At 32.4% G+C, this 17,149-nt stretch overlaps 2 protein-coding genes across 2 annotated transcripts; one reads left to right on the top strand and one right to left on the bottom strand.

Annotated features, from left to right (window-relative positions):
* Nucleotides 1-1,947: 1,947 nt before the first annotated feature.
* On the bottom strand, nt 1,948-3,472 carry LOC133307547 (large ribosomal subunit protein P1). The gene is made up of 3 exons (XM_061508074.1): nt 3,313-3,472; nt 2,996-3,217; nt 1,948-2,163 (listed from the first exon to the last, which is right to left on the bottom strand). Exons 1-3 carry the CDS (start codon nt 3,379-3,381, stop codon nt 2,110-2,112), a joined length of 345 nt encoding a protein of 114 aa, XP_061364058.1. The 5' UTR covers nt 3,382-3,472; the 3' UTR covers nt 1,948-2,109.
* Nucleotides 3,473-5,253: 1,781 nt separating this feature from the next.
* Nucleotides 5,254-6,372, top strand: LOC133307533 (F-box protein CPR1-like). Its single transcript, XM_061508056.1, has one exon. It carries the CDS (start codon nt 5,254-5,256, stop codon nt 6,370-6,372), a length of 1,119 nt encoding a protein of 372 aa, XP_061364040.1.
* The last annotated feature ends 10,777 nt before the right edge of the window (nt 6,373-17,149 follow it).

Raw genomic sequence — 17,149 nt, 5'->3', positions numbered from 1 at the left:
TAGCAAGTAAAAGTAGAGCTGATATTGGATCTAGTAAAGGTAGGGTATCTAAACACCCATTTAAGTACGCGATCCCATTCTTAGTCCGGTAGACATATTGTTAAACATCTCCTAGGGGTATCTAGTGGGAATTGGGTATTTAATGATTCTTGACATAAATAGGGATTTTACCTAAAATCAAAAATAGGATAAAAAATTGTAAAATGTAAAATTTTACCGTAAAAAAAATCATAAAAGCGTTTGTAATTTTGATAAAATTGTTATGATTGAAAAAAACCATAAAATCGTAAAATTGCAGATTTAAATCGAGATTTTAACTAATATGTACCACAATTTTATACTTGTACTTGTTCATTTTTAGGGGGTTTTAATTAGGCGTATTTTTTACACTTGTTTTTATGGAAATGAAAACAAAAGCTAAAATTTTCATATAATATAAACATTTAAAAAAACTACAATCGTATCTATATAAAAGAGGGGAAATACATTTTTTCACTTAAATACGTTTTACATTCTAAGTAATTATTTTTTGATTTAAGAATTTTTAAAAATGAAATAAATTAAACAATAAATATCATAAAACCTTCCAAACATCCTTTACTTTTTTTCTTTTTTTGGAGATAATCCTTTACTTATTTTATAATTTATTATATAGTTCTCCTAATTTAGAATAAAAATAATATCACCCCTTTTCTACTCCTTAAAAACTTTCCGTACAACATTTTCCTAGCACTATATGCTAAACAAAAAAAAAAAATAGATTTTATATAAATTAAATCGGTAGTTAACCGATCCAAACACGCCCAAACATTTTGTTCCCAGTTTCCCACCAAAAATATATTTACAAAAACGCAAAGAGACACCAAATAAAAAATGGGTTTGTTTTTTCTACGATAGATAATTTATCTACATTGAGTCTAAAACATCATTTTCATGTGAAAATCAAGATATTTTTGTATTTATAATTTATTTCAGGGTTATAATTAGGAATGTAAATAGGCTAGGCTAGACTTTGGCTTAAATAGGCCATGTCTTTGTAAAAGCTTATGTAAGCCTCAAATTACAAATTTGACCTCATCTATATTTAAAAAATATAAGCCTTAGCCTAGAGCTGTTTAAGTCTATTAAACATTCAACAATTAAAAGAATAATTAAAATAATATTATTATAATATTCAAAATTATTAAAATAGTAATTTTATTTATTATATTTTAAATAAATAATATAATATAGATTAACATGTAAGCTTATAGGCCCGACATTACAAAAAAAGTCTATAACCTATTTTCTAAATAAGTTTTTTTAAAAGTTTAAGTCTGTTCTATTTTACTATTTATAATAGGCCAAACCTAGCCTAATATAAGCTAAGCCGTAAGCCAACCTAGCTCATTTACACTCTTAGTTATAATAATCTTTTTCATTCTATTTTTTTAATTTTTAACCCAAAAAAATATCATTTTAAAAACTCTACATTCACTGTAAAAACATTAAAACCATGAAAAATAACTCGTAACCCAAACTCAACCATCACAAATAAAGAGCAAGGCCTTTTAGCCTAAACGAGAACATAGTCATTGCCAATGATGCTTCCCTTGCTAACTCAAATACTAAGGACCAAGAACTCATCAAGCGGCCGTTCATAAAAAATAAACGAGAACTTAAGTTTATCTTTATTTTTACACCGTCGGCTTAAAGAAAAATAGAACAAAATAAATGCAACATCGATATACATTCTATTGCAAGGGGTGTGCCATAATCCCCGTATGATTTTTCCTATAAAGTATTGTTAACATTTATTATCAATGTCGACGAAAAATTTTGTTGGAGGTAATTTTTTAAAGGATTTAATGTTTCACCTTTTGCTGAAAAAAAAAATTCTGGCACACTAAAAGTGAATGGAGAGACATGCCTAAATATGATGACAAACAGAATAAGAAAATAAACAAGTCAATCAGAAATTCAGATGCCACAAATATATTAAAAAAACCCACCAAAATTCAACAATTAATTATGATAGTCGATAAAAATTTTATAGAACAAAACAAGTTTCATTCACCCACCCCTCATTAAAAGGAGTACTAGTTTGACTACAAAAACTAAAAGAAAGACCTAATCAAATAAGCTGAAACCCATGTCATCGTCACTTTCTTCCTTAGGCTCTTCCTGCAAACACAAATTCAGAAGTGCAAGTTCAATAATAAAGCAAAAGCAACTTTGAAGACAAAAATAACCAAATTCAGCTATAAACACAAAAATAAGTAAGTTAAGCAATGAACACAAATTGAGGTAGCGGTAAGTATGTTACAAAAAAATATTAGTATACCCTAAAACCTAAAAACAGAGAATGATAAAGCACATTGCAAAAAGGAAACACATCACTCGAAGCACAACGCATGCCACACAGAAAGCTGCGAGATTGTAAACATAATTCATTGTTAATGGTAGATTAATTGTAAATATAATATATCCAAAGCTGTCCATTCTTTAAAGGTGTATAATCTTAACTCAATAGCTGTAGTTCGTACAGCATCAAGCTATGATACTATAACAAACTTAGAAGTTACTCAAAAAGCTTTAATGCTTATGATCATTCTTCATTCTCAAATTTCAATAATAAATTGTTTTCTACTATTTCATCATTCTTCAATCTGTTCCAATATTGTGGTTCATTTGAGTTGTTAGAGTGAGCAAATATGGAAAACAATTGTTTTATGAAGATATGTGATCACCCGAAAGCACAATGAAGCCCCTAATTGGCAAGTCAGGTACATATTTATTTATAACTTAAACGCAGCTAATTATACAAATTTCTTTGTCCCACAACTAGATCAGAACATAAGTCTACTCTCAAACCAGTAACAAAAGCCAGCAAAGTACTTCAGATCAGATCCAGAAAAATAAACACAATAAAACTAACAACGCATCAAGATTAATATAGCATTCTCGAGTATCATCTGAAAAGATGAATATTCATTAAAGGAATCAAAATTTGTACCTTCTTTTCCTCAGCGGCAGGTGCTGCAGCGGCGGCGGCACCACCACCGCCGCCACCGGCGGCAGAAGGAGCAGCAACAGCAACGGCTGCACCACCACCCGAACCAGCATTCAAAACAAGGTCCTCGACGTTCCTCTTCTGAGCAAGCTTAGCGAATAGGCTGGGCCAGTAGGATTCAACGGTGACGTTAGCCGCTTTCAACAAAGCGCTAATCTTTTCCGCCTATAAAACAAAGGGTTGTTATTAGAACACAGAAATCGAAACCTGTCATGGACGGATCAAAAAAACGAAGAATGGTAAGGAGATAATAGACTCACGGTGATTGGGATTCCATCATCGTGGAGAATCAAAGTGGCGTAGGTGCAACCCAACTCGCTGGAACCCATTGCTGAGCAGAGATCCAATTAGGAGCTTTAGTGGCACAGAGAGTCAGAGACGATATTAGGGTTTGGAAAGTGAGAGCTGCGATATATATAATGTTGGCACGGAGATGATCCACTAGGGTTTCTTCTATTTTGGATACCCATTACATTACATGGGCCTTCAAATTAATTTGGGTTTTTTTTTTTCCTTTGGCTGAAATTATATATCCAAACAGGCTTGGGCTAAGCTGTAGTATAATGAAACATTTAATTAGGGCCCTGCCCAATACATCAAAAAATTTATAAAGGCAGATTGACTAAAAAGGTATTTAAGAAAGGGAAAATTGTTTGTCCTTTTAAATGACACAACTTATATCTTTTCACTCTCACAAAGAGGTGGGATCCACACCTTTATATTTTTTGTCCACTCTCTCTCCTCCTTTATCTATCTCATTCTCTCACTTAAAATGACACAACTTTACATCCTTTAGAATGATACACACTTTACCTTTAAGAAAATCCCAAAAGAATGTATAAAAAAACATTTTACAAAAGATTGAGAGTAATATCATTGTACAAGATGTCATTTTTATTTTTTATTTTGGTACAGGAGGAAGGCACTAGCCCAAAAAGAAAAGGAGACTAAGGATCCATTTTGATGGGTTTTTTTTTTCTTTCAAAAGCTGTTAAGAAAAAAAAAACTTCTCACTTTAAGTTCATTTAGACATTTATTTTTTTAAAAAAATAGAAATCACAAAAAAAAGTCAAAAATTTACTTTTTTTAGAAGCTAAAAATTTTAACTTCTAAAAAAAGTAGAAGTCAAAAGTTAAATATTTATTTCAAAAATTAAATATTTTTATAAAAATATAAATAACTTTAACTTTTATCAAAAATACTTTTAAAATAAGGAAGAGATAAAAGTTACTTTTTCTAAAAGCTCAAACAAACAGGCTCAACAAAGTAGCCTTTGAAAGGCTACACATAATGTCTTTAGTAAGTAAATTACATAAACTTAGAGGAGGCTCCAACAAATCATGATATATTAAACTAGTCGTAGAGCCTAATTGTGCCAACCAGTTAGCACATGAATTTGCTAATCGAGAAACGTGGTTGCTTTGTAGAATCCAATTATGGTTGATCCATCTTCGAATCCAATGTGGTTTCCTAAGATGTCATTTTTTTAAAATAAAAGTGAATTAATATTGTAAGATTATAAATAAATGACTCACTAATAGGAGTATTCAAAAATTTCTCCAAGATCTGATTCATTCTCATTCCTCTTACTCAAGTTATAATGTCATTTTTCTCTCTTTTTATTTTCTCTTATTTGTCTCCATTTACATTAATGTTACTAATTCAATATTATTTTTTAGTAAATGTGAAAGGAAAAAAAAAATGACTCAATTGCATAGGATAGGGACGAATATAATCCCAATAGGCACAAGGCCGACCAAAAGAAAGAGGTCCAATGCGCACGAGTTCATAGAATAAGGATCAAAAGATTCAAAATCTCTCTTTTTAGCTTACTTGCATCCGTGGGAACAATGAACAATTTGGAGAGGGCAACTATGCGACGGCAAATATAAGATATTAAAATGGTGATGGAAAAAGAGAGCATAAACATATATATATATGAAGAGTTGAATGCTGATTGTTGATTGTGATATGCTAATAAAAAATGAATATATTGCTTATTGTAATGTCATATGAGATTTTCACATTGACATTTGTGGATTTAATCTACATTATCAATGATTAGTTAATGAACGGATTGAGTTGAGATTAATTTTAAATTAATGAGGGATTAAATTAATAAATTAATATATAAGAAATTAAGGATGAGAACCATAGTCCCAAAGAATCTCTCTATCACAATTATTCATCATCAAACACTAATGAACTTACCGCTGGAGATTATAGCTGAAATACTTTCATGGTTACCAGTTGATGCTATTCTGCGCTTACGTTGCGTTTGCAAGACATGGTACTCATTCATCAAACAACCCCAATTCATCAAACTCCATCTTCTTCATTCTGTTAGAACCCTCAATCCCAACCATGGCATGCTTATCTTTGAACAATCGCGTTACGAGAATGGAATCCTCTGTTTAACACCCTTTGATGATGATGCAATCTCGGGCTTCCCTTTAAGGGTTCATCTTCCCTTTAGAGAAGATCGTGTTCGAATGTGTCATTGCGATGGCCTTGTTTTGGTCACCAAAGCTTGGGCCAATGAATGTGTGCTTTGGAACCCAATACTGCGGAAGCAAAAGATGTTGACTTTACCTGGTTTCGAGTGTCGTGGATTTCCCGGTAGTGTTGTTTTGGTGGATTTTGGATTTGGGTTTGACTTAGAAAGTGGTGATCATAAGATTGTTAGGCTAGTGCTTTATGCTGATTGGTATATATATGATTATTGCAAGCATAATATTTGGACCTCCGAGGTTAAGGTTTATTCTTTTCGGAAAAATTCATGGACAAAGGTTCCTGACTTGCCTTTCAATGATTTAAAGCTTTGTACTCCCTCAGTACATGCCAACGGTGCTTTACATTGGTTGGTTTGTGACAGGGATTCAAGCGAACGGGTCAAATTTGTTATTGCTTTTGATCTTGCAAATGAAGGGTATCACAAGCTTCTTGTTCCATTTAATGTGGAACGTGTGTCTCTCTCGTGTTTGACTGTTCTGGATGGCCGTCTCTGCATGTGTCTGAATGATAATGCAAAGGCTCGTCAAGAGGTTTGGTTGATGAAGGAGTATGGAGTGAATGAGTCTTGGTGTAGACTCTTCATTTTTGAAAATTGTGCATTGCCTTGCAAGCCATTGGTTTTTTCCAAGACTAGTGTAAAGGTGCTTATGGAAAAGGAATCCAAGGAACTATTTTGGTATGATCGCATCAGTGGGGAAATTGAAGAGGTCAAGATTAGTGTTATGCCTTTAGGCTTTAAAACAATGGTCTGTGCCAGAAGCCTTCTCTTGCTTGATGGTGATGGTGTACAGGATGCTCAATTGTAGAGCTAGAAGAAGAGGTTAATGACATTACCCTTATCCTTGGTAATTGCTTTATGTACTCTTTGCAATATTTTAGTGTGGGATTCAGTTAGTTCACTTTAGTGTGGTATGTAGGTGAATGGGTAGTAACATAGTAGTGTAGGCATACTAAAGTGTTGTTGTCATTTCAATATCTCAATTATTTGTGCCTTTAACTTTTTATGATTTTACAGGGATTATAATCTGCTGGAAGGTCTTGAGTTGTGTAAAATGCTATAAAAGAAGAAGCAAGGACCAACACTGAAACACAGCAAACTTTTTTTGTTTTGTATTTGCTTAATCTTTTGTTTCTAGTAATTTATGAATGACTGTCTCTTGGTTAAGAATAGCTTGTTTATATGTTTAGTATATGAAAGAGACCTTATCATCTTTGCACTAGAAATTGCTAGTTTCTTCTTTATTATCATCTGCATTTAAACTAAAGCTTTATTCAAATGTGGTAATCACAATCTGAAATGTCTTTTATGCAACGTGCATTTGATATAAAAATCCAGTGAGAATTCAAGGCTATATACCGATGCGCTAATAGTAATGTTATTGTCCTGAGATGTTAATTGTATGGGTGTCTGAATTTGGAATGGTTGGTTAAAAAGCTATACGAAAATTTTTACATCCTGTTGAAACATTCCTACATAATGAAACTGGTTGCAGCCTTAGGTTGCACATAGACCTGTTTTCCGTCAGTTCTTATCAAACTAAAAGCAGACTAAATTTTTTTCGGCGGGTGTTTGATACAAGGTATTTTGTAGGATTCCCGAGAAATTAAATTTTTCTAAATTTTTCTAAATTTTTCATTTTCGGATATTATCTTAAACTGAATGTTTTTATCATATTTATGAAAATCAAGATTCCTGGATAAATTTTTTTTTCCTCTACCAAACGCTCCCTATAGAAAATTGTGGGAAAAATAGTTAAGAACTTTACTAATAGTTGTGTTTAATATTATTTTGTGAAACTAAGTTTGATGTTTGATGGTAAAAATGATTTAGTTTACAAGCACATGGATCAAATAGCTTACTTAGTAATTTTGAGTTCAAGTCCTAAGTGCGCAATTGTGTTAAGAATTTGGTACGAATAATTTTGTTGTCTTTTTAGTCCTGCCACAATGGAATTGATCGATTAATTGATGAACTATGATAAATCCCAAAATAATAATAATAATAATTTATTGCATACTTGAAGTTGAGAGCTCAACAAAGAAGTTTTAAGGCTCATAATGAATCAAATGCATGTTAGTTTTGGCCTCGAATCAAGTTTGTAGTGTAGATTTTGTACGTTCCTTTGAAAAGTTACCCTATGTCTATTTTTCCAAGCATGGAATTTGATCCTTGGTTTTTTGTTGGATTTATATGGGCTTTGATCTTACATTGAACTTCTTTGTGACTTTCTTTGGGCTTTATAGATATTTTATTATCAATTAAATGAAAATATTTTTGAGTCATTTTAAAGGAGTTATTATATAATTTTAAACGTGACATGATATATATACCTGGGATGGTGTATCATATAAGCCTATAAAATTTAGGATTAAACCGATTGAGGTGTGATTCCCCCACTAAGGCTTGTCTTTGCGCTCACCCCCTCTGTTGCATGCGTTGATCTCGGATCTGGCGGAGCACTCGAGTTATTGAATTTAATTAATTAAAAATTTAATTTTATCATTATACATTAAATACAAGTCTAAACTAATTTATCAACATACATTAGATTCAAACAAGTTCATTAAAATATATCAAAATACAAATCTAAATTTTAAATTTATTTTCAATTCCACAATATGTCCAAATTTTCAAGAAGAAATTAAGTTTGACTTGGGATATAGTAAGAAAGTTTCTAAATGAGTATGGATAATATGAAAATTTCTTAAGCAAATAATAAATATTATTTAAAAAGATATAATTTTAGTTTGATTTGGATTAGATGAATTTTTTTAATTTGGATCAGAAAATCAATCAAGTTCAATTAATTTATCTCTTTTTATTTTAATTTTTTGATTCAAATCTTTTGGTTTTGAACACCCCCATGTACATCTTATTTATAAGACAGACTCAAGCATTGGATATATTTTTGCTTAATTATTGTCATAAGATTTAGGATTGAGTTCTTGAACTCTTCTTTCTTTGGATCTATGCAGATTCTTTTTCTTTTTCTTTTCGGATACAAATCTATGCAGATTCTGAAATCCTTCGCCCCTGGATGAGAGAAAGCCCATTAACTTCAGCAAGAGCCGTATCCTACATATAAATATCATAATTATAATATAATAATTATTCTGGACAAACATAATATATTCCATAGGTTGTAGAAGATGAAAATAGAAGTCAATCTTAATTCAAGATACGAATCATTGATAATGAGATTTATTTAATTAAAATTCTAAATCCTACTTAGACTCTCCGATCTTGAGGTAAACTTTTTCTATAAATACAGATGTTAAACCCTTATATATTCATCTTGATTTTACACCACCACATCTCTCCCCAATAGCACACACGGTCATCATCGATGAATCAATAGCTACACGGAATCACACCATCAACAAGCACAGGTAAATTTTATATTCTATCTGAACAATAATATTAGTATATAGTTGGTCAAGCACATATAGAGTCACCAAGAAAGTGATCAGAAATTCAATTGAATCAAAGTTGGCTTACTCTCTTTAATGACGAGTCAAAAAGGACGAAGGTTGAACAAGCAAGCAATCTACGCGTCAATGCAAGAGACTTCCAGGCCAGTCCTGAGTCCACGCGTACAAAGAAACTTCACGAAAATTCCATATGAATCTTCCACTATAAATACTAACCATCATCGCTTTATTCATGCAGGCACACCTAATTGATCACCGATTAAAGAAGCACACATATCAACAAGTTCCTTCCTTCCTTCCTTCATCGTTTTTTTCGTCAAACCCACACAGAACACAACAACATGTTGTCGTCCATGTTCAGCCACTTCGAGATCTTGCTGGGCCTGGGCCAGAGGTTTTCCTTGGTCGAGGGCCTTGTAAAAGATGGAAATCCTAAGCCCAATAATACAGAAGGCACTGCATCCTCCAAAACCGCCGCCAGAAAAGATCTGAATCCATCTTCAATTGCTGAAGCCAAGAAACACCCGCCCCGTTCGAGGGCCAGGTTTGCGCCTGAGTTGGATAGCGTGCACTGCTTTGAATTCATCGTACCCTGTTGACGGATTAATTTCACAACGCCAATCTCAATTTGTTTATCCTCACATCATATCTAATCATATGCGATTCAATTTTTTAAATTTTTTATTTTTTACTGCATAGTTATATCAATCGTTGAGAAAGCTACCTAGTGTGTGGGTGGGTTCGAATTATGTCTTTTTGTATTCTGTAATATCTTTTTTGACACTTTTTTTAAAAAAATTCGGTTATGTTTATTATTATATCTTTTGAGTAATGACTAGTCTATGTAGCGCTAGTCTCGAATGCTTTTGATTAAGACATTTGTAAAGACCTGACCTCGATGTTGTGTTGTAATAATTTACTACTACCAGGAGAGGAATCAATAAACAAACACTAACCCCTCGATCATAAATAAGGAGTTTATTGGATTTAGATTTTAAAAGATTTTAATGAATTATTTTTTTAATAAAAAATTTATTGGTATATAATTGAAATTTTAAAAGATTGAAAAAAAACTTACGTGATATTCAATTTGGACTTTAAAAAATTATTTTAGAGTCCGTTAATATTTAATCAGGATTTTAAAAAAAGAAAATAATTTTGTGGTATTCAAAATCTAATGATTTTAGTGGTTTATGTGACTTTTTAAGTGAGAAGTTTAAATAGAATATCTCTATCTCAATAATCCTAGAATTTCTTGATATTTTTCTATTACAGTGTCTTCTTCTTTTTTTGGAGGGTCGATCCGCTTAAAATTGAGTTCCGCCGAGGTAGCTTCATTAAAGCTCAGAAGTAATATTTTTGAGCGATTTTTATTACAAAACAACCCATACATAATAACCTAACAAGATTCTAATTAATCCATTTCAAAATCAACGTATTTTTGAGCGATATTTTAGAGATTTTGGAAGTTTAAAAAATTATTTTTAATATATGGGTCACGATTTTTCTTCGCACAAAAGATGTAATTTTTGTTTTCAAAACAACATAAAATAGTGGGAAAACAACAAAGGAACAAAAACCCTCAAACCAATTTTCCATTTACATTAATGAAACAAGATCGATTTAAAAAAATATTGAAACTTTTATAATATAATCCCACAATACATTCTTTCGCTTTATGAAATGATTTCAAACAATTTTTGTGTCAATCGATCACTAAGAATTTGTTTTTCAAAATCAATTAAAAATAATTCAATTTTTTTTCTAATCTTTAATGTAATAAAACCGAGAAATTCATATTCAAAATTTTCTTAGAATACTAAATGAAAATATGCATATGGTATATGGTTAGAAAACTCTTATCACGTAGAACAAATATCCAAAAGTTTCTAAGATCAATTATAAAAAATTCCAAACGAAATTATATCATGAATCTTAGGTTCTATATGCAAATTTATAATTATTTTATAAATAAAAAAGTGTGGGTCTTATAATCATATATGCATAGCTTTGATACCAAATGAAGAAGATAATTTTCAATCTATTGATAAAACCCACGAGCAGAAACGAAAAAATGCTGATGAGGGGAGGGCTAATATAGATATGTGACGAGCTGGTGCTTAGTAGGACATCAAGTTACGGATTAAGAAAATTATATTAGGTTTTATTTTTTTTTATTAATATCATTGTATTTCTTTGTTTTTTTTATTGATTCTTGAAATTTTGAATGTTTGTTAAAAATTTATATAATATTTTAAAATCTTATAAATTCATATTGTCCTTTTAAATCTTATAAATTCTATTAAAATCATTTAAAATCCAATCTTATAAAATCTTGATTGTTAAAAAAATCTTTAAAGTAACTATAATTCTATATAGTCTTTTAAAATTTGTAAAAAAATTATCTCAAAAAAATCTTTTAAAATCCTGATCCAATACATCCTTTTGGTCTTGTATTTATTTGAGCATTGTGCAGACAATTGTACGTACAAATTTTAAACGTCTTGTTATACTTCAGCCACTTCTACACCACATTTATGGAAATTAGCCCCCCCCCTCCACACTTTTTTCTTGGGTTATATTTTAATATTAATAAACAATTATTTCACATAAAAGCTTAAATTAGAAAGTGAAGACTCATCAATAATTTTATGTTATATCTTTCTAACAAGCCCCTTCACATTAGAGTCATTTGGGCTTGAAGTGTAGATATTGCACAAGTCCTTTTTTTGTTTTACCTTGTGCTAACTTAATTTCACTAGAAAATAGGAGGCAGTGAGGACTGAAGTCTTGACTTCGTGATCATCGACTCTGTAAAGAAATCATCTCACTCAACAACTCAAACTATTGTGTAGAGCAATATTAATAGTTTTATATTTATCTAACAAATATTAAATCAAAATTTTATGAAGGGAAATTTTTTTTATGGAGTAAACTTTGAATTTGGTAATGAAAAATGTGTGGCCCCTAATTCGTCCAATAAGGATTGAGCTAGATCATATATGTTTGAGACTAGTCCAATAGCTATTTGGGTCTTATTTGGAATGGATGTTGTTGAGGGATGCCTCCATAAGATGCAAATTCTGGTGTTGGGTTGTCTTGATTGGCTGGGACAATTGTGAAGTACTTGTAAGATACTACGATGCTCAAGTCAATATGTGAGCAATGAGCTTAAGTCAAGATAAATTAGATGATCATACTTAAGCTTCAAACCTATGTTATATAGTAATTGATTGTCCTACTTATGCCACATGAGTATGACGATCTCATTGGTGGATAGAAATGACTCTTGCAGACTATCACGTGTGTACGATATCTATTTGTGGGTTATGCCTTATAGGTGTAGCTGGAATCATGTTTCGTACCTTTAGCTATTGGCTACTATGGTGCTTGTTGAATTCTAAACTGCTAACACCGGTATATTTGCAAGGTGAAACCAACCGACCGGGATGAAAATGTTTCCTCATCTTAAACCATTCATGAATTGGGCTTTATATCTCATATGAGAATGGTCCAGAGAGAAACAATATCACTAAAAGCTGAAAAAGCTATCTTGAGTTTTGTTTTATGTGTGAAGCTATTATGGACCAAAAACCTGAAAAAGTGGAGGGTTTTGGCTTGTTTGAAAAAAGATTAACAGCATTCAAGTTCTCATAAGTGGTTGAGTGATTGAATAGGGAAGGGTTAGCTGAGCAATAATACCTTTTAAGTTTATTCAAGTCATTAGTGATTAATTATATTTTTTTTTCAACCCCTTTAAAATTGTATAAATTTTAGTTGTAAATATCATTTTTATTTTATTTCTTTTACAAACACATATAGTTATTTTCTTTTTTGGAGAATAAAACACATATAGTTATAACTTTTAAGGAAAAACACTTGCAATTTTGCTCCTCTTTTCTGGCTCGGTAACCTTAGCACGGTGCATATTCCAGACAACAAGAAGAAATTGAGAGAGAGAGAGAGAGAGAGAGAGACATGTTATAAGGAGTAAGAAATATTGAGGATGAAATTTCAACTTAATTAAGGGTTAGTTGGCTTATTTTTAATTAAAAATTATATTTAAAAAATGTGTGAAATGTGTTATGGTTAGATGATTTTTTTCTAAAATTTAAAACTATTTTTTCTAAATATAAAAAGCATATTCTATTTTTTTTTTAAATATTCCAGAAAAGATTCTTCTATAAATTTATCCACATTATACCACAAAAAATTCTACTGATAATTTTTTTTTAATCTAGATTTTAAACACTGCTAAAATTGAACTCTCCCAAAATTTCTCTCCAATTCCATACCAAACATAGTAAGGTGATAACAAAGTAGTATTTTGTTTGTAAATATTATGGTGTGCATGACAACCTTCCTGGAATCAATTTTTTTTTAATTTTTGTTCCCGGGATGAACCGGTTTAATTTTTATGCTGTGGAACAGAAAAAAGAATAAAAAATTTTCTGCTTTTTTGTTCCCGGACACAAAATGAGAAACACTTATTTCTCTCAATTACTCTCCATCACTATCATCATTATCATCACCACCATCATCCTGACACGACCACCGCCACCATCCGCCGCTGTTGTTGTACCACCAATGTCGTCATCACCACCACTGCAACGCCACCGCCACCATCACAACCACCACCACGATGCCATCCCCACCACCTCCACTCATCACCACCACCATCATCGCCATCACCACGATGCCACCTTCACTAACCACCACTACCATCGCCGCAGTCACTGTCATTACCACCGGCACTACTACCATCACCGTAACCACCACCGCCATCGCCATTGCCATTTCCTCCACCACCACTTCCACCACCGTCACTAACCACCACTACTATCGCCACAGCCACTGTCATTACCGCCACACCACCGTCACCAACCACCACCACTACCATCACAGCCATCACCACCACCACTACCATCACAGCCATCACCACCACCACCGTAGCCACTGCCATCACCACCACCACCACCGTCACCAACCACCACCATTGCAGCCATTGCCGTCACCGTCGCCGCCGCTACCACCGCCACCAACAACCACCACCATCACTGTATCCCTTGTCGTCACTACCACTACCACCTCCACAGTCACCAACCACCACCACCACCACCACCGCAGCCACTGCCATCACCACCACCGCCACCGCCGTCACAACCACCACCATTTTCGCAGCCACCACCGCCACCACCATCGACACCATTACCACCACCACCGCCCCCGCCGCCACAACCACCACCACATTATATGGAAAGGAAAGTGATAATCCGAAAAAAAATTATGCTTAATAGGAATTATTTTTTATTATATTATTTGTTGTCTTATCAAACGCAATTCTCATTCTCAGAATAAAAATAGAACATGTTATTAAATACATTTTCTTTCTCAGAAACTGTTCCAAGGCGCAGAAATAGAAAAGAATTATTTCTTTTCAGAAACAGTGCCAAGAAACAGAATGATTGTCATGCACACCCTTAGAGTTAGAGGTGTTCAAAATATCCAAAAGAACCAAACCAATCCATAACCAAACTACTTCATATTTTAAAAATCGGCTATTTTTAAAAATCGATTTCATATAAAATTGTATTTTATTTTATAAAATGGTTATTTACCAAACCATAAAAATAATTAGTTATCCACGGTTATCTATAACCAAACTTCTTTACAATTAAAGAACCAATAAGTATTATATTCTATCATGCCTATTATATTAGTCAATTGACTCAAACTTCCAAATAATAAATAAACAGAAAAAGTTGAGTAGCTCTAGTAGAAAATATTTACTTAAAAAAAATTACACATAAATCGAAATGTCACATCCTAAGAAAGCACTTCTTATGTAACGTAACAACTTTTTTCCCCAAAAAAAAATAGCCACATATAGACCTCCGGGTAAACTCACAACTTGACAAGGCGAAGGCTTTGAAATGACAAAGATGAAGTTACATAATCATAAACAAAGACGGAAACGAAATTAATCAATTGGCTTAACATCTATGAGATGTTTAAGATGATGAATCAGCACCATGAAAAGGACAACTCACAATGAATTTACTTATTTGTTCTTTAATTGTAGAGCAATTTGGTTATGGATAACTAATTATTTTTATGGTATGGTAAATAACCAGTTTATAAAATAAAATAACGTGTACATATTTACAACTATATTTTATTTGGTAAAAGATATTTAATCTTTGCATTTCAACAGAAGAGTGAGAGAGAGATCTTTGCAATGGTGAGAACAAGAAATGAACAATTATATCACAGAAGATTCAATAGAAGAGCGAAAGTTATTAATTACAATTTAACCGTACTTGATGTTACAATTGAAAATACGAAACTTCAATTTGTCAAAGCCCCACTGATATGCCTCCAACATATATATGATTTTAAGCCAAAAAGAGAAAGAATCTTGATCACTCTTGGATAAAAAGGGCTATAATTGTTATTAAATTGATAAATCTCAATCAGATATCTTGTTACTAATTTTCTTCTAACTTTGTAGGAAAACAGGACAAAAAGAAGCCCAAATTAGAAGCACAAGTCTGAAGCCCCGCACTATTAGCGCGGAATAGGCGCTAGTAGCGCCAGAAGAACTTTTTAAGACAGAACCTCCACGCTACTAGCGTGGAACTGGCGCTATCAGCGCCAGCCAATTTTGCCAACCGCGTTATCAGCGCGGGATTCACGCTAGTAGTGCCAAGCTACTGATTCAAGAACAATACTCCCACGCTATTAGCGCGGAACTGGCACTAGTAGCGCGGGAGGTGCGTGGTGATTTTTAACCTTGATTCATACTGTATCAAAGGAGATTGGACCAAGATATACGATGAAGATTTGATCAAGATTTCTAAGCAAGGGTACAAACTCTATAAATAGAGACTCAGACCCCAGACGACAAAATCTTTGGCTGGAGAGAATTGTGAGAATTCTTGGAGGCTCACGCTGGAGATCAGGATTCCGATGGAGTTGAAGACCGAAGACCATTGATCTTCCATCTTCTTCTTCTTCTTTTTTATTGCTTTCATGAATACTTTTTATTTATTTAATTTGTTTAAGCCAGCTATGTCTGGCTAGTTTCTTTTTGTAGCTAGGATCACGGACCCGATGCGAATCCTTTATATTTTTCTGTTTTACAATTTTTAATCAAATTCATATTTTCTTTCCATTCTTGATTAATTCTTGCATGCTTTTTAATATTATTGTTTTTAAATTCTGTTTTAAAATCCCAAAATCAATTACTTTCACAATACAAACAAATTTTCTTTTCCAACTTAAGGGGGAATAGTTGAATTAATACTTGGTGCATTAATCCTCGAGGGAACGATATCTTACTTATCACTTTATTACTTGAAATGAACGGTATACTTGCCGATTTCGCAACACCCACTTTAATGCATATTGCGTTCTATGTAATAATTATTAGCAGACAATTACATGAACAAATCAATATAGCATATTCTTAACTGGCAACCTTCATTCGCAAAATAGCATATTCTTAATACTATATTTTTTGGTTTTTCATTTATTTAAATACTGATTAAATAACTATAAGTTTGAAACACTAGGATTTAGCAACGCTAATCTGAGGAAGTACTTATCAATTTCTATAAAAATCATTTTGTATTGAGAGTTCTAAAACAATGAAGATTCTTGCAAGAAATAGTTGGTCAACTACTTATAATAGGGAGAAACAAACGACTACTTATAAAAATAGCACAATTCATCAAAAACTGATTTTGAATTTGTTAAAAAACTGATTTTGAACTTGATAACCGATTTATGGTTTATAACCGATTTTGATTTAAAACCGATTTTGAATTAAAACCGGTTTTAAATCGGTTTTAAATCAAAACCAGTTATAAACCATAAACCGGTTTTGGAACCGGTTTAGAAAATTAAAAACCGATTTTAAAAGAAGAAAATCGGTTCAGTTTGAAAACCAAACTGTTTAAAACCGATTCGGTATCGTTTTTGTTAAAATCGGTTATGAACCGCTCCATGCACACCCCTACTTAGAGTACAATATAAGGGGAGGTTATACTTACCACCAGCTAAATTTATCAACCTTACAATCAATCTAATCACCGTTAGATTAAAAGTAAATCTAACAGTGATTAGTTATCCCTTATAATCTTAATTTTT

Source organism: Gastrolobium bilobum, unplaced genomic scaffold (genome assembly GCF_033153095.1).
Source record: "Gastrolobium bilobum isolate Gb01-03AN ecotype WA unplaced genomic scaffold, APGP_CSIRO_Gbil_v1 utg2307, whole genome shotgun sequence".
Lineage (NCBI taxonomy): Eukaryota > Viridiplantae > Streptophyta > Magnoliopsida > Fabales > Fabaceae > Gastrolobium > Gastrolobium bilobum.
This window is presented reverse-complemented; position numbering and strand designations above follow the sequence as displayed.

Coding starts and splice junctions, on each gene's coding strand:
- LOC133307547 (XM_061508074.1), bottom strand. CDS start 3,381: ATGGGTTCCAGCGAGTTGGGTTGCACCTACGCCACTTTGATTCTCCAC. Junction 3,218..3,312: donor ATGATGGAATCCCAATCACC/GTGAGTCTATTA, acceptor TTTGTTTTATAG/GCGGAAAAGATTAGCGCTTT. Junction 2,164..2,995: donor CTGCCGCTGAGGAAAAGAAG/GTACAAATTTTG, acceptor TTGTGTTTGCAG/GAAGAGCCTAAGGAAGAAAG.
- LOC133307533 (XM_061508056.1), top strand. CDS start 5,254: ATGAACTTACCGCTGGAGATTATAGCTGAAATACTTTCATGGTTACCA.